The sequence below is a fragment of the Tachypleus tridentatus genome, chromosome 13 (genome assembly GCF_004210375.1).
Source record: "Tachypleus tridentatus isolate NWPU-2018 chromosome 13, ASM421037v1, whole genome shotgun sequence".
NCBI lineage: Eukaryota > Metazoa > Arthropoda > Merostomata > Xiphosura > Limulidae > Tachypleus > Tachypleus tridentatus.
The window spans coordinates 205,177,233-205,199,955 of NC_134837.1; the positions used below are offsets into that span (position 1 = coordinate 205,177,233).

The 22,723-nt window shown below is 30.5% G+C and overlaps 3 protein-coding genes across 19 annotated transcripts in view; 1 reads left to right on the plus strand and 2 right to left on the minus strand.

Moving 5' to 3' along the window:
- On the plus strand, positions 1–18,929 carry Efr (ER GDP-fucose transporter). The gene is made up of 10 exons (XM_076482753.1): positions 1–211; positions 2,469–2,582; positions 4,306–4,408; positions 7,505–7,554; positions 8,664–8,742; positions 9,059–9,122; positions 9,992–10,101; positions 10,361–10,436; positions 11,434–11,506; positions 12,143–18,929. The coding sequence occupies exons 1-10, from the start codon at positions 18–20 to the stop codon at positions 12,378–12,380; spliced, it is 1,101 nt and encodes a 366-aa protein (XP_076338868.1). The 5' UTR covers positions 1–17; the 3' UTR covers positions 12,381–18,929.
- The window catches only part of mRpS33 (mitochondrial ribosomal protein S33), a 321,652-nt gene that overhangs the window by 14,672 nt on the left and 284,257 nt on the right, over positions 1–22,723 (minus strand). The window lies entirely within an intron of this gene.
- Positions 16,215–22,723, minus strand: part of LOC143240403 (3'-5' RNA nuclease TATDN2-like) — a 20,271-nt gene continuing 13,762 nt past the window's right edge. For 15 of the 17 annotated variants that reach the window (XM_076482758.1, XM_076482764.1, XM_076482759.1 and 12 more), the window contains 2 exons: positions 20,222–20,299; positions 16,215–19,498 (listed from right to left, as the gene is read on the minus strand). In XM_076482758.1, the coding sequence (XP_076338873.1) occupies positions 19,449–19,498; positions 20,222–20,299 (128 nt within the window). In that variant the 3' untranslated portion in view covers positions 16,215–19,448. Of the gene's footprint in view, positions 19,499–20,221; positions 20,300–21,258; positions 22,691–22,723 lie in introns of those variants that run through there. The other 2 variants (XR_013021750.1, XM_076482770.1) reach the window with 2 other exon arrangements.

A 22,723-nucleotide genomic window follows, 5' to 3' on the forward strand; every position in this document is an offset into this window, starting at 1 on the left:
GCTGTATATCCACGTAAATGACCAGTACTGTCAGATTGGCACACCTATGGTGTGGAAACAATATTTTTAGTGTAATTTTGGAAGCGGAAACTTTAAGTGTCGTTGAAAAGTTACTGGTCAAAAATATTTTCACAATGGTATTTGTCATTCCTTTAATACTCGTGTACTTTGGTTGCTGTAGCAATGTTGTATTTCTGGAACTTATTACGAGGTAACATTCAAGTGTTTCTGTCACCCTATTTTTTACTACTATTAGTATATTATTAATATTATTTAGAGTTTGTTAGACACAAAACGAGATTTATCCATCATGATTCAGTGAAATAATGCTCTTTTACTAAAAACAAAGCATTTTACTTAGATTTTGCCATTGTAAATTAAACATTTAAATTTAAATTTTCAGTAAAATGTTTTAAAGCTATACACTTTATTTCCATACACAAGTGCTAAAAATAAGTTATTTTAAAATATTTACAATATCTAGTTCATTGAGTATGTTAGAATTATATCAACATTGCAATATTTTGTGGATAGAACTTGTACACTTATTTGCACTTTTCACAAATTAGGTTATTCCTACTGCATTTGAATATCAAATTAGTTTAACTTTGTGAGAAGTGAAACTGATTTTTTCTACTAGGTATGGATTTAAAATTTTATAGGATACCACAGACTTTCAAAACTTTTAATTTCTTCACCTTTTAAGAAATTGTTTAAAGTAATAAAAAACAGTAGTATGGTAACTATTGTTAATTGTACTTAATAAAAGCTACATAAAAATTCCCCAGAAAGTTTTAACAATACAGCAATGGATAAGTTACATTAATGTTTGATAATTAGTTTGACTGTTGTATTTATTATTAATATTTACTGTTAATACCTATTCTAAGTCTTACCTGTATTATTATTGTGAGCTTTCTTAAACCTTATTGGATTTACATTTTTTTTAGTACTTTGGTTTTAATTTGCTGTTTGTTTTTGTTCACTTTACTAGTGTGATTTAAATTTGAATTAGTAGTGTCAGATGTACATCATAGTATTTTAGGTGTGTTAGTTCCTATGGTTCTGGTATTAAATTTGTTATTTATATTTTATCTTCAGAAACAAATACAAAAATTATGAGTAATGTGCCAGATAATTTATCTGGGATGTCAGGTTACTCTAAATTTACACTGTCAGAGATGTGTAGTGTTAGTTGTTATGGATGATTGTATAAAGCTTTAGAGCATTAAATATAGAGTCGTACGTGAAACATGGACCTAATGTTTTTCTGTTTCATATGAAATGTATATTCTAATTCTTTCATGTTATTTTCATTAAGTGTACTGTATCATAAGTGTGTTTATTATCTCTGTTTGTAATTTTTAAAAATTTTTTGTTACAGAGATTGTTTTAGCATAGTGTTTGAATTTGTAACTAAGTTAATTGAACCTCATGAAATATTTGGTTTACAACTAAGAATATTTTTAATTGTAAGGAAAATCAACTGATAAAATAATATATTATATTCTTTAAAAGTAAGAGCATAATAATAGTTATTACAAGATTTATTTTTAATTATGAGCTGCATATTTCACGTGCTTTGAACAGAAGTCTGTTTCAAATGTTACAGAACAATGTGAACAAGAAACTGTTTACAAATAATAGTTCTATAAAAATGTATGTTAATTTAGTCTAAACTTTAAGTTTGAACTTAGGAGATAAGTCACATGTGGATATATATATATATATATATATGTGTGTGTGTGTGTGTGTGTGTGTGTGTGATTTGAGTTTTCACAATGTTTTGAACTTTTATTTTATTGCGAGCTTTTAATGTTAATGAAATCAATCGGTGATAGGTAGGTCTAGAAGTCTGAATTAAAATATTGTTTTTCAGATCATGAAAATCCCTCATAATTTAGTGAAATGCTGATTGATCAAAGTTATGAAAAATATTCAAACATTATTAAATATCATTATAATATTCAACTAAAAACAGTTCTGATGCATCTGGCATTAATGGCTTAATTTAAAATTGTATAATGCCCAGATTTATTATATCAATATTGTAGTTGAAGTTTCATCTGATGCCAGTGGCACTTTTTATAGGTGTAATTGGATTTAGAGAAATTAATATTCCAAATTCCTCTGATATATTCTAAAATTTTCTGTAGATTTAATATGACACTCTGAAGTAGCCTGAGAATGCTTGTGGCATTTTGAGCATTTGTTGTTTTTTTTATCAGTGAAAATATATTTGAATCTTTTTAATTTCTTAATTTGGATAAATTAAATTAGGTTAAATTAATTTTTCTTATTAATAATGTAAAATAAGAAACTGGAAAAATGCAAAAGTTGTTGAAATTTAAGTTTTAGAATTACAGAATTCAAAAACTTTCAATGTTTGTAAATACTTCATGTTTTCTTTTACATTTTTCAAATGGTTTTACTACCATCCAGATTTGAAGTTGTTTATAAATTTACAGTGAAGCACCTGGAAGTGGAAATATCATTACCTTTGCACAGTTTTTGGTGATAGCTGTAGAAGGATTTATTTTTTCCACCAAGTTTTGTACAAAAAAAGCTGTTATTCCTTTGAGGTATGTACCTAAAGTAAACTTTCTTTTTCTCTCTATCTTTGAACATGAACCAAAGTACATGTTTTGAATATATATCTGTAATTGTTGTCAGTATATTTAATAAAAAATTTGGTTCTTTATGTTTCCTATAAGGTGGGATGGGTGGTTACTCGGGTATCTGATAAATTTCAAAACTTTTAAAATACATGTTATGATATGTTTGGTATTTTTGTGACAGGAGTGATTTTTCAGGTTTTTTATTTACTTTCCTTACTTGTGTATGTTATGAACAAAATTAACAACTTTTGTGAAATCAGTTTCACTAAATATTATAAAGGGCTGATGTTATAGAATAAATATACATGCATAAATAAAAGATGAAACAAAAGAGCATTACTGAAAAACTATTTTATACATATAATATTTCAGTAAATTCTGGGAAGTAATTTGTGTGTGTATAAAAAGAGAGAAATAATATGCTGTAGATAAGATACGTGAAGAAAGTTTCATGTTTGAAAACTTTATGGAAGGCATTTCAGTTTAATTGAATGTGCAGTGGATTGATACTATGTGTGGAAGAAGTTATACCAAGTTATTGCTTGTATCTACACAAACTGTGGCCTTTAGTAAAATATACATGTTTGTTGTACACAGGAAATTGTATGTGCTACATGTCTTTGTATTTAGGATTTGTCTGTGAATTCATGTCTTAGAGTAGAAAGTAATTTTCATGCAAAGTGTTTTTAGCCTTTGTGCAGTTTGTATATTGTGTTTGTATAGCCTCTGGTCTCTTTAAAACCTATATGTATATTTTTTATTATCCCTATATATATATTTATTTTCATATACCATGAACCATTGCCAAACCAACAATAAAGGGCAAATTGAGTAATTAATCACTCTGCAAAAGGTTGACATGCACACTTTGACCTCACAACTGTGCATTTAGGGATAATGGGTATTTCATTGTTCAGATCTACTCTAAGGTATTTATTAAATATAAACCAGTGTTATCTTTTCCAGTTTTTATGTTACAGATTCAAACTGGCATTCAATTAATTTTCTCATTTTTTGTGTATTTGTAATACTTTCACAAAGTAAGAACTGTGAGTGTAGATTGAGTTAATTATTTTACCCTGCTAATCAAAGTTGATACAGAAATGTTTCATGTATGATAATCAAAAACAGGAAATAGAATGTATGTTATAAATTAGTTTTAATATTTGCTAAGAATGTAAATTTGACCCTTGAATTGCATAATTGGACTCAGTATATTTTGTCCATTTTTTGCTTCATACAACTTGATTAACGAATATCATGGGTTTTCTTTCATACTTTTTTTATGGGGCAGGGAGAATGTATTTGGCAGTTGATGCAGAAAGAGGCAGGTGAGTTCTTAAGATGCAGTAGGTTTATGAACATAGTATTGTACTATTCCATAAGATATTTGTACAACTGTATATAAACTGGCACTGTTTTAAGGAAAGATTTTTCTTTTTTGAAACCAAATGTTTTTGTTTAGAAATGAAACCCAAAAATCTGTAAAAAACAAACAATGACAGGGGTAGTGCCCCTCTATCCTGTGGAAAGAAAATCCTCACAATATACTGCACTGTAAATTGAACATTATTTATTAAAAAGGTTTAACAGTGATACTTCTGTAGGTTTATATGTTTGGAAAATATATTAATTATTTATTAATTAACTACAAGTAATTGTTAATTAACTGTAACTTCATTTTCAGCTGCTACGCATCTCTTGTTGTCATGTTTTTCCTTGTCAGTGTATCAAATAATTATGCACTGAACTTCAACATCTCAATGCCTTTACACATGATTTTCAAATCGGTGAGTGCTGCTTAGTTTACCTAGTTGTTAGTTTATTCCAAACTATGTACCATCAGTTCATTTTTATACAAAATCACATGAATAACAAAAGGTTGTAATTATTTCATGAACAGTGGTATAATTGACAGTTCATCTTTTGTTAATAACAAAATACCCTGAAACAAAGAAGATTAGCTTTTCAAAAAATAAATTTAGTTATAAAAAAACATGAGTATCATTCATACGTGTTATATGTGTAACATTTCTGTATTATATGTGTAACATTTCTGTATCATTCATACATGTTATATGTGTAACATTTCTGTATCATTCATACGTGTTATATGTATAACATTTTTGTATCATTCATACGTGTTATATGTATAACATTTCTGTATCATTCATACATGTTATATGTGTAACATTTCTGTATCATTCATACGTGTTATGTGTAACATTTCTGTATCATTCATACGTGTTATGTGTAACATTTCTGTATCATTCATACGTGTTATGTAACATTTCTGTATCATTCATACGTGTTATGTGTAACATTTCTGTATCATTCATACGTGTTATGTGTAACATTTCTGTATCATTCATACGTGTTATGTGTAACATTTCTGTATCATTCATACGTGTTATGTGTAACATTTCTGTATCATTCATCGTGTTGTGTGTAACATTTCTCTATGATTCATGCATGTTGTTGTGTGTAACATTTCTGTATCATTCATACGTGTTGTGTGTAACATTTCTGTAACATTCATACGTGTTGTGTGTAACATTTCTGTAACATTCATACGTGTTGTGTGTAACATTTCTGTAACATTCATACGTGTTGTGTGTAACATTTCTGTAACATTCATACGTGTTGTGTGTAACATTTCTGTAACATTCATACGTGTTGTGTGTAACATTTCTGTAACATTCATACGTGTTGTGTGTAACATTTCTGTAACATTCATACGTGTTGTGTGTAACATTTCTGTAACATTCATACGTGTTGTGTGTAACATTTCTGTAACATTCATACGTGTTGTGTGTAACATTTCTGTAACATTCATGCGTGTTGTGTGTAACATTTCTGTAACATTCATCGTGTTGTGTGTAACATTTCTGTAACATTCATGCGTGTTGTGTGTAACATTTCTGTAACATTCATGCGTGTTGTGTGTAACATTTCTGTAACATTCATACGTGTTGTGTGTAACATTTCTGTAACATTCATACGTGTTGTGTGTAACATTTCTGTAACATTCATACGTGGTGTGTGTAACATTTCTCTATGATTTGCACGTGTTAAATACTTGACATTTCTCTATGATTTGCACGTGTTAAATACTTGACATTTCTCTATGATTCGCACGTGTTAAATACTTGACATTTCTCTATGATTCGCACGTGTTAAATACTTGACATTTCTCTATGATTCGCACGTGTTACATACTTGACATTTCTATATCAGTGAATGTCATATGTCTTACATACTAATGTATTTCAAAGTTTTCTCAGATTCTGGGTTCATGCTTTTATGATTTATTTATTGTAAGTATTTCTATGAAGGTAAACATTGGCCTGTAAAGTTATAATTGTATTACTTACAAGTCTCAATTTGAAAATGCATAGTTTACAAGAATACTGTTAAAAGAAAACCATAATTACTTTCATATTTTAAAAACATTAGTTACCTTAAGATATTGAGTGCTGTAACAAGTACTGGCATTGTTTGTACGTCTGCAGAAACAGAACATTAGAATGTTTGAAATAATGTGGGAATAAAATCAGTGATAATCATGTGAGAAAAAAGACACATGAGAACTGTATTGTCAACATATGATAATCTATTTTCAAATATAAAGTTATGTTTTAAGTTGATAAAAATATTAAAAAGTAATCTATAGTTATTTCCTTTACAAGCAAGACTCCTCAGGTAATTTGGCATTTAGATATTCTGTGGGGCTAGTTTCAATGTGTTATGAGACTGCTTCGAACATGTAATTACACGAGTCTCATATGCCTAAAACTGCTAGTCAGTAGTACATTTCTCACCTACTGTTTTCAACATTGGCACACTACTGCTTTTTCCCATAAAAATATCATGAATTTCACTTTTGGATGATAATTCCTCTAATTGGATAGATTTGATTCAAGCTTTGGAGGTGATGTTTGTGTTTTCACTTTTAGGTACAATTTTTTTCCATTATAACTATAAATTATCAGCAGAATGTTTACAATAAAGTAAGATGGTAAAATTTAATCAACACTACTTCATTCTTTTGTTTTTCATGGCAGCTCAGATGTATAACTATCACATGGTATAATTTTGTTTATATTTTCGGATTTTGACAATGTAGTATCTTAATTGAGATGGTGCCATCTTTTATCTAAACACAACATTTTACAAGTTTAGATTTTTAACAAACTGGTGAGTCAGGGGTTGTGACTTTTAGGTGGAAATTCGACCAGTTTCAAGTTAATACATTCCATATTTAATATAAAATAAGTTAAATTAAGGGTAAGTATATCAGTTGCTTCTGACAGTTTATTAAAAAGTTCTTACTCATCAGGAAAGGTTTGTTAAGGTACCCTGCACGACATCCAATTTTTGTGAGTAAACAATTAACTAGATTATCAAATACCAATCTATGAAACTACATTGTCCATTGCTAATTATACAAAGCCTTATGCTTCCAATCAGCATTGATGCACTACTAAAAAAGATAAACATCACCCACTTTGGGTACAAGTTTTTGAACTGTGCTCAATGCTTGTTAACCATTTGAAAGCACTGGAAAAAAAACATCAGTTATTATAAGTTGAATTATGCTATTTAGAGATGACAACCTTGCTGAAAATATCAAACTTCTATTTGTTGAAAATAAAAGTTAATTTCAAGGATGGATTAAATTAAAAATTAGAGCTAAATGTTTAATGTAAATAATTTTGAAATTTCTGGTTATTCTATGTATAAATGTAAGCTAATAGGAATTAGAACAAAAAGTGTTACATGTCCATTAAAATGTTTCTTTTTGGCTTATGGACCAGTCAAAAAATAATCATAAAAGCTTGATTAATTAGTGATTTCAGAAATAATGAACTTTTATTTGTTTTCAGGGTTCATTGATTGCTAATATGGTTTTAGGAATGTTCATCTTGAAGAGAAGGCAAGATTTTTATTACTTTATAAACATCTGTAGAAATTAGGCTAATATTAAATTCTATTACTTGTAACAACAACTGAAAGAAGATATTGGTGAAATATTAACTTTATTATAAACTTTGTTGGTGGCTATCTTTTTTTATATGTGTATAAAAAGTAAATCAATGTTAGTAAAGTCCAATCTAAATTCTGTTCAGCAATTATATAAATAAGTTATACTTTTTATCTATACTTAGACCACTAACTAGACAATTGTGTTACAAAAAGTTTGTATACATATTGTAGAATTATGCATGAAATCTGTGTATTTTTAGGTAAGATACACCATGTATTAAATATATTAAAATGGTGTATTACATTCCTTTTTAAGGAACTGAATCCTCTGTCTTTCTTGGTGTTAACAACAGTGTGAAAAGTTAGGAATGTAATACACACACTTATACAAAAAATAGCTTCATAGTTAATAACATTTATGCAATAGACTTTAGTTCATGTATGACATAATAAATATGTAGTCTTGTACACTATATTAGGTTAGATCAGTAGAACATTGTGTACAGGTCAATTTTTAAAGTAAAACTAGTTTTTGACAAACATTATTATACAAAATAAAACACCTTTGAGCCTGCTCAGTATTTCTCACTTTTTCTGTCTGAGTAAACAACAGGTAGCATTGCCTCTTTTCACACCCTTGTTGCCAAACAATTTGTTGGTGTCAAACAATTTCACTGAGATGACATAGTTTGAAACTTTCATAAATATTATTAATAACTAAGAGTAATTAAAAATAATAATTTCAATGTAAATTGTCCTCATTATCCATTGAAGTTATTTTTTTTTACAGAAATTGGTGTTCCCAAAAAATGTTAAGTACAGGGAGGCATGAATTAAAACTTTCCTATGTCTGTTGAAAAACCAAATAACAAAAACAAGAAAAAATTGTTGAAAAAAAAGTAGTAAATGTAAGGATGGCTGATATCAATTGTTTAAAACAATGTAAACAAGATAGATTAAGTTAGTGATGTTAAACATCTTTTTTTGATTGGTGAATTCATAAGAGCTGTGAGGAACAATTTGTGATTGGTTAGAAATAATAATTTGTTTTTTTTGTAGTTATAAACTAAAAAAGTTCATTGCTGTGGGAATGATAACCATTGGAATAAGTATATGTACAGTGGCATCGAGAAAAGATGTAAGTGTTTTTAACATAGCAACAATTTTAAAAGTCCTCATCTGTATGTGAAACCATTAATCTGTCGTTTACTGAGATCATTACTGAAGAGAAAAAAGTATAGTTGTTTTGCTTGGAATAAAACTTAAGTTTTTATGTAGAATATAAGTTATATGAATATAAGTTATATGCCATTCTTTCCTTTACTTTCATAAACGGTATTGTTTAAATGTGTAATGTATTAAACTTATTGAAATTTATTTGTTTATTAAATATATTTATTATGAGAATTATACATTGATATGTATGTGTTGCTTCATGTTTTACTTCTATTCAGAAAACAAACCAAGTGAATGTAAATGAAGAATCCACATTTGAGCACTTCCAGTTTTGGCTCATTGGTTTGTATAAAACTATTTGGTTTTAGTGGAGTAAAAAGAAAGTCTATAAAAGCTTATTGTGTCAAAATATGTTTACATTTTTAAGTAAAGCCTAACAGCATCTCATTCTCAGTGGTTATTAAAACAACATTGTAAAGATGTGAATGTAATATGTCAGCTGATACAAAGATGTTGAAAGTTAATTTAGTACAGTGTTTATCTTCTCTAAGGGCTGAAGGGAAAAAAGAATGAAACGTGATAATTAATTAAAGGAAAGGGATAGTTTTTTACTCACGATGTTTATTATAAATAAAAGTCTTAAAGATTTTAATTGAGTTTGCAATGGAATAGCAAGACTTTGGAACTGTGTTCACCTTGTTTTATTATGGTAACAACAAATATTCTGGATTTGAATGTGTATTGAGGACTTAAGTCTTTGTAAAGAGAGGTTAGTAGCTGTGGTATGTTTTATGCTCATGTACTAAGTAGTTAATATTTTAATATTAAGCTTGAAGTACAAGAACTCCATCTTCTCAAAGATATGATTTATCTTAGGATTACTTGTTCTTTAATATGGCATATATGGGCTGCCCTGGACCTTTTTACATCTCTGCTAATATATCAATCTCATTTTCTTTTTTCCTGAACAAAATATTTGTGTGTGTGCGTGTTTTAAAATAATTGTAAGACGAACAGCTGTTTAACTGTGTGTTTTACAGTTTTTAAATGATTTGACTTTTTGTCACAACATTTTTATCCCACAATCTTCTACATAAGTTCTTATAACCAGTTGTTAAACAGATTACTTGCTTCTGTGTTTTTACCCTAATGTCAGTGTTAAGGTGTATGTTACTAGTCTGCACTTCTTTAACTTGGTTTATTCATCTTAGGTTTGTTATTACTGACATTTGCACTGTTTGTGTCAGCATATATGGGAATATATCAAGAGATCTTGTACAAAAAGTTTGGCAAACATCCAAGAGAAGCATTATTTTACTCGGTTGGTATTGTTTTATTTTTACCTTTGCTAGAGTGGGTCGTGTAAACCAAATCAAAATGAGGCTAGCCAAAAAAAATATTTTGAAAAACAAATTATTTTATTGATATAAAATCTTAAACCTAGATGTGATCAGCATGGTTCTGATCTACTCTGTTAAACTTACACATTGAACTGGAGGGCCAGAAAAATAAATAAAATTATATTTATGTTGGGAAGAATAGTATTTTGAAGTTAATATTTGCTGCTTTTTGTCTTTTAGCATGCTCTTCCACTGCCTGGCTTCCTGCTGCTAGCAGAGAATATATATACACATGCTGTGATTTTCAGTCGTTCTGGTAAGAACACATCCTTTCTTGTTTTCAGGAAATAAAAATAGAAGATAAATAATATGTGATATTGAGATCATCACTATTTCTGAGAAATGTGTTTGTTATATTATGTGTAATGTTGCACAGGTTTTTATTCAGTTAAATGTCACCAAAGATAGATTATACCCACAGATGGCTTAAACAAATATTGAAGAAAGGAAGCTATTACAAACATGCAACCATTTGAACAAACTTTATCATCATCAGAAAGTTGTTTGTAATAAAGTTTCTTTTACTTTCCATTCAACATGTCTCCAAACTTTGTGCTTTAGTATAATATTTATTAAAATTTATTCAGTCTCTTTGTTAGACATGTTTTAGAAGCAAGCTCTGGTGAATAATCCAATTTTGTCAGTTAAAGAACACCAGTGACTGGGAATACCCACTGCACTTTAAACTAACCAAGAGATATGAATGCTCTTTAATTATTTTGTATGATAAATATTTTTGAAGTACACAAGGTCTTTCTATCCATTTTTTTTACCTTAATCTATTTATTAAACTGTGGTATCTCATGTATGACCATTTCTTACATATCTTTACAGTAATTATATTTTAATACTATTTCAGTGAAATAATTTCTATATGCATCTGAAAATCATAACTTCTTGTAATGCTAATTATAAATAAAGAACAATCAGAAGTGTTGTTGTGGTTCATTCAGAAATAGCCCTAGTGGTCAACTAGGCTGGACTGTGAATCTGGAAGTTCATGGTACCTGTTCCATTGCCACTTTTTCCACATTCAAGTTGTGGGTGTATTATAAGAATGATGGATCAAATATTATTGTTCAGTCAGTAATCTAAGAGTGTCTTATTGGATTAGTTCCTTCACTGTAGTTCAGTTTCAGTCCAGAATTAGGTATGGCTATATGCAGATATTCATTGTGTAGCATAGCATGAAAAATAAAAAAAACAAACAATGAAAACACGTGTATAACTTTTATTTTTTTATTTGTGTGTAGAACCTGTACAAGTTCCATTTGCTGGAGGAATTCCAAAGTTATGGCTGTATTTACTTGGAAATGTTATAACACAGTATCCTTTTTTAGTTGTATTGGAAATACTCAGTGCAGTATTTCTTTATTGTATGACTGTACTTGGTGTGTGTCATTAAGGAAATATGTTATGTTTGCTTGGGATAAGAGGTTGGATTATTATTGTATAAGGACAACTGTGATCCTGCCAGTGATGTATGGACAACTAACACGACGATTACTAGTTTTGTATGGACAATTAACACGGTGATCAAAAGTTTTGTACAGACAACTAGCACGGTGATCGCTAGTTTTGCACGGACGACCGACAAGGTGATCGCTAGTTGTATACGAGAGTCTTAACTTGGCTTGTTGCAAGTTTCCTTTATGTTATTTTGTTTCAGTTTAAATCAAATCTATTTTTCAAAACAGTTATACTTTTTCTCGAGAATATTAAACAAAATAATAAAAATACTTGGAAATATTCTTAAATGTTTCAGGATGAGTTAAAAAAGAAGTTAAATTTTTAGACAATAGGAAAAGTAAAGTCCATTAACAATACATATATTTTTAATTCTTATTTTAAATATATAGTTATTTTTAAATCTTGTTTTAGTAGAATAGTGTGAAATTTAACTGAGGTTTGGTACACTTCCTTCAATTGAAAGTCACATAAACTCCTTGATATAGCTTACAGATACATATGTATTAGGTCTGTGTATCGGATAACAACTGAATTATCATCCCTGTCCGTTACATTAATTGTTACACTCAGGAAGTTTTTGTCATTGCTTCTGTCAATTTTTTATTTTCAAAATCCATTCACTTTTGTTCACTGGACAGGAACCCTTCTTGTCTTTGGTGGGATACTTGTTTTTGTAGACCTTGCTGATGCTTGGAAAGATTACAAAAGTAAACGACAGAAAAGTGATTAAGGTAAAAACAATGTTGAATCTGAGAAAGAAAGTTAGGCTTCAGTTGCTAAAATTTAAAACTACAGGTTAATATCTTCACTGTGATTGTCCAGTAGATTCCATGTACTTTAGTAGTAAGATACTGATGTAAGAAAAACATTTATGGAACTTGTAGATTTTGCTCAGTGCATTTTCTCCATTAGTATTTATAATATTAAGCTTTCTTTAAACTATATTCTACTGTGATAGAAAAGTGCTGTATGAATAACTGACGAGATTTACCTAATTTCTTTATACAGCCCTCGCTAGTACAGCAGTAAGTCTATGGATTTACAATGCTAAAATCAGGGGTTCAATTCCCTTAGGTGGACTCAGCAGATAGCTTGATATGGCTTTGCAAAAAGAAAACACACATTACATTTATACACATTGGTGAAATTATTAGAACTAGCCAATTACCTGTGGCACCAGTACTCACTTGGGGTGCCAGCAGTTGGTAGAAAACACTATTTTCAGTTGATTACCATTCTCTGCAGGAAGATCAATAGCTTGTTGAAATGATTGCATATATGGGTTGTATTCCTGGAAAAATACTTGTAACTCATCAGTCAGTTCTTGTTCAGTATTATACACATTTCATACGATTTTGTAACTCATGATCAGTGTCATAGAAGTATATTTGAAAATTCTGGATGTTCACCCTCATTCAGTAATAACAGAAGCACCATGTGATACATATGCCCCTGTATCTTAAATGTTGGGCTGAAACCTGGCATATTCACTTCTGTATTAAGACCATGGCAAGGGCACTATTGTACGACCTGATATCTGTCAAGAATTTGTACACATTTTTATATCTGGATGCAGCATTTTAGGTACCAAATAATTTACATAAAACCTCTGATGGAATTTTCTCAGGCTTTAATAAAACCTGCCCACTCTTGCAACAGCGTTTTTCTTTCCACTGGAAATTGATACACTTTGTGATGTACACAGGGTTCTTGATCCCAATACACACAACTGTGGGTTTGAACACATTCATCAAAAGTATCCAAAACAAACACTTAATACCAACCTAAGTATATCTTCTGTTGTCTCACCCCTTCTGCTGTTGTAAATGCACCATTCTTTCTTCTTCAGTTTTGAGTAAGCTTCGTTCATGGCCATGTTAATGCATCAATTGTAACCTCTGGGACTGTCGTTCAGTGCTTTCCCTTTCATCGCGATACTGATGGTTTACATTGAGCTGACTTAGATTGACTTGTTATAGATTTTTGTTTACCTTTACTTTTTGAACTTTTAATATGCTAATTTATCAGCTACTGGATTTTTGAACACACTCAATTTTTTTTAGAATTCCCAAAGCAACATGTACATAAAATATAATAGTATCACACAAATAAAAACAAACTACACAATATAAAACAAAACTACCAACTACATCTACAAACTAAATAAATCTGAATAAATAGGTTGGTTAAGTGTTTTGAGAAAAATCATATTCAGTAGATTGTAAAACTCACGACCCAGAACTAAAAATGACGTCCTATGTGTTTGTAAACTTAGAGCATTTTTCAATGTTTTTTCTCAATTTTTGGTTGCAAATGACAGTTTATCACTGAAAAATGGTTAGATACTCAAAAAGTTATAATACAAAACTTTTACTAATGATATTCATCATTTTGTAACTGTAATTTGTGAAAAACAATTAGATCCATATGTGACATATTCATGATGTCCTAACTACACCCTGTGTGTTTGTTGACAAATAGCACTACTTTGAAAACATTTTACCAATTTTTTTTTCTCAATTTCTGGTCACAAATGACAGATTTTTCTCAAATATTCAGCAGATATTTGAAAAACTGATGATACAGAACTGTTTATGATGTTGTTCATTGCTTTATAACTGCATAAATCTTGAATCTGCATTTGATCTCGTTACCTTCATTTTGCTACATTACACGCAGCAAATTCAGCTTCCCAATTTTTTTTGTACATTCGGATGGGGAAATGGAGGCAAAACGGGAAAACTGTTGCCCGTATAGCAAATCTACATGCACACAGGGTAAAAATTTTGCAAAGTTGTGGGTTACATATTGTATAATTAAAAGGTTTTTTCAGTATCATATAAGCAAAAGTTTCATTATTGTATGATTTATGGCAGCTTTTATGAAATAGTCTTGGAGCTCAAGGTGTGTTAACAGTAAAGGACATTTTAGGTACAAACTTTTATGCAGAGAAGAAAGTAAATTGTTTCCTAAAAGTTGTTAGGCATAGCCACTTAGTTACCAGATACCAAGGCAGTACAAACTTCAACTATGTACCATAGCATATTTATCTGGTACAGTTTATCTTAAATGTGGTTTTATGTAACATCTTTATTGTTACATGTTTATTACCTAGTGTAATATTTACTCTAAATGTGGATTTATCTAACATCTTTATTGTTACATATTTTTAACCTAGTGTAATCTTTACCTTAAATGTGCATTTATGTAGCATCTTTATTACCTAGTATTATCTATATCCTAAATGTTGGTTTATGTAGCATCTTTACACCATAATGTTTTCATAATTATAACTGCCAACAACATGAAAGAATAACTTGTATGTTTCAATGAGAGTGGGGTCCATTTTTATTCACTTGCATAGCAAGTGATGGAGTATTTATTGATACAAAAACCACACAACTACCATAGAGATGTCACTTCATCACCTAACTTATTGTCAGGTGTTTGTTAAAACCTCAACTTGTACATTGGCAATATAGAAGTTCAACCAGGACAATGCACTATCAGGCCCAACAGAGTAATGAAAGAAAAACTTGTTAATTTCTATACATATAGCTGATCATTACAGGTGTAACATAAATGTATGGAGTAGTTTGAAGTATTAAAAAGGCCTTTGAGGTGTAGGCATGGTATTGTCAAACAAGAAGTTATTGTCTTCTAGATGTATTTAAATGACTGAAGGAAAAGTGGCATTTATGCATACAATACTACTCCATAGAAATTTCAACTATCAAAATGAAAAAGAAACATAAAAAGAAATAGTTTATAATATTTTGTTATGAATTATTTTTTATTTTCAGAAATGCTACTCATCTCGTTACATTATAGTTAGCTAATTACCTTGTACCAATAACAAGGTATTTGAGAACCAAGCCTTGAACAAGTTCTCACCCGTGTGCATCATAATGTATTTTACTAGTCTATAGGGTAAATCATCTAAAGAGTATAACCCTCCCCCAACAAAAAGATGACCCACTTCTCATGCCCATTCTTTCCTCAGTAATGCTTGGCTTCAGGCATGTTTATTTTCATTAAGAAATTGTTTTATTAGAATTCTGAGACAGTCTGATTGTCAGTGATTTTATTGTTTTATTATCAGGTGGTTGATTCTGGATTCCAAACCTCCTTACTTCTGTTACTTCAGCTTAGCCTGAACCTGCTTTTGATGATTTTAACCTGCTTTTTCCAGGATCAGAGTTTTAAAGGAATGGGGAAACCCCATTTCATATTTTGCTGTTTCCTGTTGTTTTTTGCCACCCTGCTGCGTGATCCATCTTTTCATCCCTCAATATTCAAGTTCACACTGCTACCTTTTGTCACGTGACAAGAGACAGGGATATGGTTAGTTTGTTTCACCATTTGCTCATAAAAATGCCCATTGTTATGGAAAAAGCTGAATTTTATAAACCTTTCTTAATTTACCGTTTAACTACTTTACAAGTTTTATGTGCAAATGCTAATTTATTAGTGTTTTAAATTTTCTGTTTATCTCATTCTTTATCATGATATCATAAAAACTCCAGCTTTCTTTTCTTCTGAAGCTTTAAGGCTTAGTTCTAGGTGCTTCTTTCAGGTTTTGTCCTTTGGATCTCTTCTCCCAGTTTGGAGTCTCCTTTCTTGTCTGTATCTTGTCCTTAGTCAGCTTGTCTTCATCTTTTTCAGATCCTTTATTATCTGTTCACACTTCACCCTCCAGAGGCTCTACAATGCATCTCCAACAGTTTCATGGGAGAAAATCATGCCCACCCATTTTCCATCTTCACCTCAATTTCTACAATCTTCCAAAGTCTTCTAACCAATGTTTTTTGTTTTGTTTGTATGATATGTTTGATTGGAATACTTGTTGGACTCTCCTCTATCAGTTTGACACCCCTCCTTCTTGAGATTTTGTTGGGAAATTCCTTATCCATTGGAAATAATCTAAGCCAACTCCTCAGCAGTATTCTCCTCTCACTTTGATTTCCCATTATTCTCAGTCCAGAGGGTCCCTTCAGTCTTATTGTTCTCTGCAGCTTCGTAGGGTAACCTCTTCTCATCCTCACAGTACTTTCTATCATTCCTCTTATTTTCAGTCTGGTGTGAGCTGCACTCACCCACTTTGTATACGAATGGCTCTCTTTTGAGACCTGTGAATTACATGGGCTTCCCCTGTCACCAACTCCTGTTCATCCTTAACACATGGAGGAAATTGTACGTTCTGTCCAGGATATTAAGGCTATAGACAAAGTACTCATTCCTAATTCTGAGTGTTGTTCCTTCTGTCCTTGTGATGTTTCCACAATGGACTTTTTGTTACCTACCAATGTTCTTGTATTGTTCTTTTTAGGTTGGCTATGGCCTTGTCTGTTTCCAATCAATTTCTCAGGATATTCTCACATGGAGGATACACTTGTTGGATTTGTATTTCTGTACTGTATGGATGTCTGGCTACTTCCTGCTGTTTCCACATCCTTTGTTCGTTTCAATTGACTGGTCTGTATCAAGTCTGTATCACACGTGCCTGGTATTTCATTCACTCAGTGAAGTTTCTGGATGATACAGTTAATTTTTTAATGGCATCTCTCATCCAGTTCATCATCTCATACCTCTCACCATTGATGGCTCCTGCATAACATCGTGCAGGCTAGAATGTGGAATACATAATTATGTCTTATTACTTGTATAACATTGCTGCTTAATTTATCTGCGTGTTTTGTTTCTCTCCGTTCTCCAGAAAGACCCTGTGGAGGTAAATTTTCCTTTTTCTGCTCCCTCTTTATTACTGTTACATTTTTATGAATATATAGGTATGTATGTATGTATGTAGTGATCCATCGAACAGTGTATGAGTGTGGATCTTTATGCAGATAAGTTATCTGTGGTCCACCCTGTGAAAAACACTTCTTTCTTTCTTGTGGGGTAATGGGAAGATCCTCGCATCCCCAGTTCTAAGCTTCTGGAAGGTTGTCCTCTGGTATCATTATAATTCCACTGGTATGAGACACCACTCACTTGGAAGTAAAATCAGAGAGTTCACCTGGATTTTAACAATACCATTACCATTGTTAAACATACTGGCACATGTTCAAAAGTATTTATAAGAAAATACAAAATGGTAATCAGTTAGAATTATAATTATTTATAAGGAACTGTTTTCTATAAAGTATTTAGAAATACATCAGTAAGTGGGTTTTATTGTGTAGTACCAACTATAATGTTATCTTACAACTTTTGTAAAGAATCAGTCCAGTTTAGACAAGAGTAGAAAAAGATTTTAAAAATGACATGTAATAAAAGTTTTCTGTGAATCTGCAGTTGGTAACAGTATCAGTTTTAGTGATGTATCTTGTTTACACTGCCACATTTTATTGCTACCATAAAAGTTCCTTTTGGATGTTTAAAAAGGTACTGACAGACAGAGTTCCATCTGATTTCTCTGATTTGTAGACCTTGTTTCTAGTCATAAACAAAACAGATGTTTGTGTATATGTGAACATTACAAAACCTGGTATCACAAAATATAAAACTCATTGGCAATGCAGGCAATTTTGAAATGTTCATGAAACATTGGTATTAATTACATGATATTTTATTACAATAAACACAAAATAAAATATCCCAGCAATAGTATATAAATGTTTGTAAATCTGTAATTTTTATATTACATTTGCTGATTTCATTGGAGAATAAGTAAACCTGGAAGTTGAAACAGAGAGGTTCTACATTATTGAAAACTAACTCTTTATACAGAGCTTGGAAAAAAAGAACAGTATTTTTTTATACAAAGTTGATATGATTGTAAAGTAGGAAATGTAATTTCTGCATGTCATATAAATATAAAATGTCAAGTGGTGAAAGTGTACCATTAACATTTAAGATTTTTATACCACAGTTTATTTCTTTAAATATATGATGACAGTAAGATACTATTGTAGTTAACAAGTCTTTATAGTGTTGGTTAATGAACTTCTGCACATCAGTATCCATTTGAACTAAGGGCAGTTGAAAGAATGGTTGTACTTATCAAAAACAACACAAATGCTATTTTCATAATTATTTACATTAAATATAACACATACAATTAAGTGTGATTGTCATAACTTGACAGATGTTTAATATGTTTGTGAATTATTTTGGCTGCTTTCAGATACTGTAGTTTTCTACTTAAGTTTTTAAACTGTCTGTTACCTAGAGCTGTGACTTTTATCTTTAGTTTCTTCTTGTCATTTGTAGTATACTGAGAGTTATGACTTTGAACTGTCAATGAAACAGATCCAATAAAGTTGTTTTCAAACTAGTTGTTCTTTTGCAACCAAACAACATAGAAGCTAATCATAACTTCAATACATTTAAATTAATGATCTATGTTTAATTGTTAAAAATTTATTACTTTTATTAAGTTGTTAAACTCACGTTTGGAGTTTCGACTAAAATTACTTATCTGTTGACAAAAGAAAGATTTATTTCAACAAACTACATACATCCATCTGTCGATCATGGTTAATGTGTATTAAGGTTCCAAATAGCTAAGAAAATACTATACATGTAGTTTAGCCATTTTAATATTTTGTAAAAAATTGAAATTTGACAAACTGTTTGTTCACACTAACATCCTTCTCTAGAGTTCTAGTTATTTAAAGTTTGAAATTGGCTAACTACAAATTGATTATTCTATTTCATACATAGTGTATGTTATATTAATAAGCTTCTGTAGACCTTGCAGCATAGTTCCCCACAGTAAAAAGTTCAGTTGTACTTGCCTTCATGTACAAAACACACCACTACTTCCTTCATAACACAGCTGGGTCATTCCATGTCAAATCATCCAGATTTTGGAAAATTTTCCAGGTGAACCCCACAGAATGCCTTGAAAAAATTCACATGTGCTCATCTACCCATAATGAAAAACTGCCAAAGATTAGATCAATATCTCTAATAGTTTCTGATTTACAACCCTGTAAAATTTAGTTAATTTTTTGTTATTTTGGGTGAATTCATTTTCGGGCAACTTTGGCTGCTTAAAGCTGCAAGAGTAATGGTGGTAGAAGGCTGAAATTTGCTATACTGACTGAATTAATCTCACAGAATTCAAAAATGGTCTCAAACTAAGTTTATCTCTCTTAGGATTAGCATAGTGAGGCTGTAAAATCACCTGAAAACTCAATCGTAAAAAAATATTGGTTTATTTAATAAGCCATACCTCTAAGACTTAATATGATACAAAACTGAATTTTGTTTTCAAATTTCCTTTAACATATCACTTGATAAATCAGCAGTTGTTGTAATTAAAAGTCTATTAGATCTCCTGTAAAAAAATGTTGCATGCAACTTTTTATAATTTAGCTAAAAATAGACCATGTCACCAGTTATTCAGCCTTTTCAGATTTTTAACATATATTCTTACATCTCTGAATATGATCTACAAAAAAAATCAGGATGGTGTTCAACCTACTTTTTGAGTTATAATTTTTTAAAGTATCCTCTGACCATACGTTGTTTACTTGAAAAAAAAATTCAATTGGACACATGGATGACTTGTTACTTACCCTCATGTTCTTAAATTTACCTGTTACAATAAGTTTTACTTACCCATCTTGTAGTACAGTTTGTTGCATGTCTTTTCTGGATGACCTTTACATCTCAAGATGATCCACAGTCCTTGCTTTGCTAATACCATTAAGTACAAGAGATCACTCCAACCTGAACTTATCTTTAACATTTGAATATATGAATATTTTAATTAGAAAAGGCTATTAGATACCCTTCCCATAAACAGATATTGTTAGTAGTATCATACTGCCTAAGAAGTTAAAAAGGAGTTCCAGTATGTAACACTTCACTGTCTCTCTATAACAACTTTTGTTATCATGTGACTTGTGGATTTGAATATTATTTCAAACAGAAAAATCTAACTGAACATTAAAATGTTCAGATATCATCACAAAAGTTTATGAATTAAAGAAGTTTTGAAAAACATAATCCAGTCAAACACTCCAACTTGGAAGAATAGTGACTACAGTATGGTTTTATCACTAACAACAGGAACTGTGCAATGGCCTGCATTTCTTGACCAGTTCTTTATCAACAATAAACAATGTAATTGTATAACCTTTCAGAGTTCACTCCTCTGTGTTATATTAACTTTAAACAATACTAACAGAGGTGTAGTGACAACATACCCATACATTGGTTAAACATACTACGACACTGAATGCTAATAGAGGTGTAGTGACAACATACCTGTACATGGTTAAACATACTACGACACTGAATGCTAACAGAGATGTAGTGACAACATACCCATACATGGTTAAACATACTACGACACTGAATGCTAATAGAGGTGTAGTGACAACATACTTGTACATGGTTAAACATGTTCCAACACTGAATGCTGCCCCCTTCAACATGCAGATTATGATTACATACTCGTGTTTACCTTTCTATTGCAGCAGATGTGGATGTGTTACTTCCAACATTGTTTATTGTATTTAATGCATACATGAGGGCTATCTGAAGTTTAAAGTGATGGACTAGAAGGAAGATGGTCACCACTACCAACGGATGGGACTGATCGGATTATTGAAAGTACAAGTATATTCAGTGGAATGAAAAAAACATGTTACTACTTCTGCCTTAAGTAAGTTTATTGAACATTCTTTATTCAGTAAGAGAAACAATATGATAAAAACATACAATGAGCAGTCAGACTTGATAGTTTTAATCAAAGCAGACTGCTAAATGAACATCTTGAAGAAAAACAAAAGGAATAAGTTAACAGAAAAGTATAACATTATTTTATGTTATCTTCCAACACATTCATGCTAACTTGGTGATGTCTGAAAATAAGTAGGTCATTATTATCAATGTTACACTAAGGAAAATTACACACAATTTATTTCAATCTTTTTTGTTAGTAACATAGCATCTCTTACAAATGAAAGATAGGTTTTTACTCATTCTTTTATTTGAAATATATTAACTTGTCAGCATAAAATTGAGAAACTGGGAAGATGGGGACTGTTATATGTTTACACACTTTGAAAGAAACAGGTCTTACTTAGAACTTACAAATTTTCACAAATACAGTTCACAACCAAACACTTTTAAAGTAACTATGGCAATATAAATTTAACTTCAATTTTTAGCGAGTACTTCTGAGTGATTGACCTAATTAAGTTCTATAAATATCCATCTGAATATTAACAATCAGAACTTAAAATAAATGTTCTATATTTAAACAACTTTAAACAGTGTGTGAATATAAAACATTTCATTATCTAACTTAGTTACATAATTATTGACTAGTGGAAACTTTACCACACAAATCGAGAGAGATTTGATTAAAAACTGAAAAGAAATAACTTGACAAAAGATCGTTGAAAGTAAATTATGGGCACATGATATCTAATTCTAAACACTTCAACATATTTCGTGGATCTCTTACATAAACTTTAGAACCAGATGTCAGTGATCATTTTGAAGAATAGTTTTTGATAACAATGGAAATCAAAAGGTAAAAATCTTAAAAACAATTAATTCTACATTGCAACTAACAACATAGTCTTAATGTATTAAACGTTTGATAGTAAAAACATTTAAATTAAAGCTAGCAGTATCACAAGGTCTCATGTGGAATTACCACAGAAATATATCAAAAATTGGGTACATAATAAAAACAATAAGAGAAAACTGTAACAGTTTGAAATCAAAATTTGCAACATTTTTAAAGTATATTTTGTTCTAAACCAAAGAGATTACCAGTTTTTGAGATTGTTGAACTTTGTTTGCTGGAAGTAGTTCGTGTAAAAAAAAAAAAAACGTCTTCCATTCTTCACACGTTTTAGGTAACCCCCCCATAATGATATAATAAAAATGAACAATTTAAATATATTCCCCAATAAACTGATCTTACAACATATTTTAAGAAACTTATCAAAGAACAGTATTTTTCATTATCTGTCAGTTTAATGATCCTGAAACAGAATGTATTACACTTCTACTATGCCTAATTAGCTGAGTTTCCACATTTGCTGTTTTGACAACTTGGCAAGCATTCTAACACCAGTATCCGAAAATGGTCGAGTTTGA

What these genes read in the sequence shown, in the direction of transcription:
- Efr (XM_076482753.1), top strand. Translation starts at nt 18, where the DNA reads ATGACCAGTACTGTCAGATTGGCACACCTATGGTGTGGAAACAATATT. An exon ending in TACACATGATTTTCAAATCG is followed by an intron (nt 4,409 to 7,504) that starts GTGAGTGCTGCT and finishes ATTTGTTTTCAG; the next exon opens with GGTTCATTGATTGCTAATAT. An exon ending in ATGTTCATCTTGAAGAGAAG is followed by an intron (nt 7,555 to 8,663) that starts GCAAGATTTTTA and finishes TTTTTTTTGTAG; the next exon opens with TTATAAACTAAAAAAGTTCA.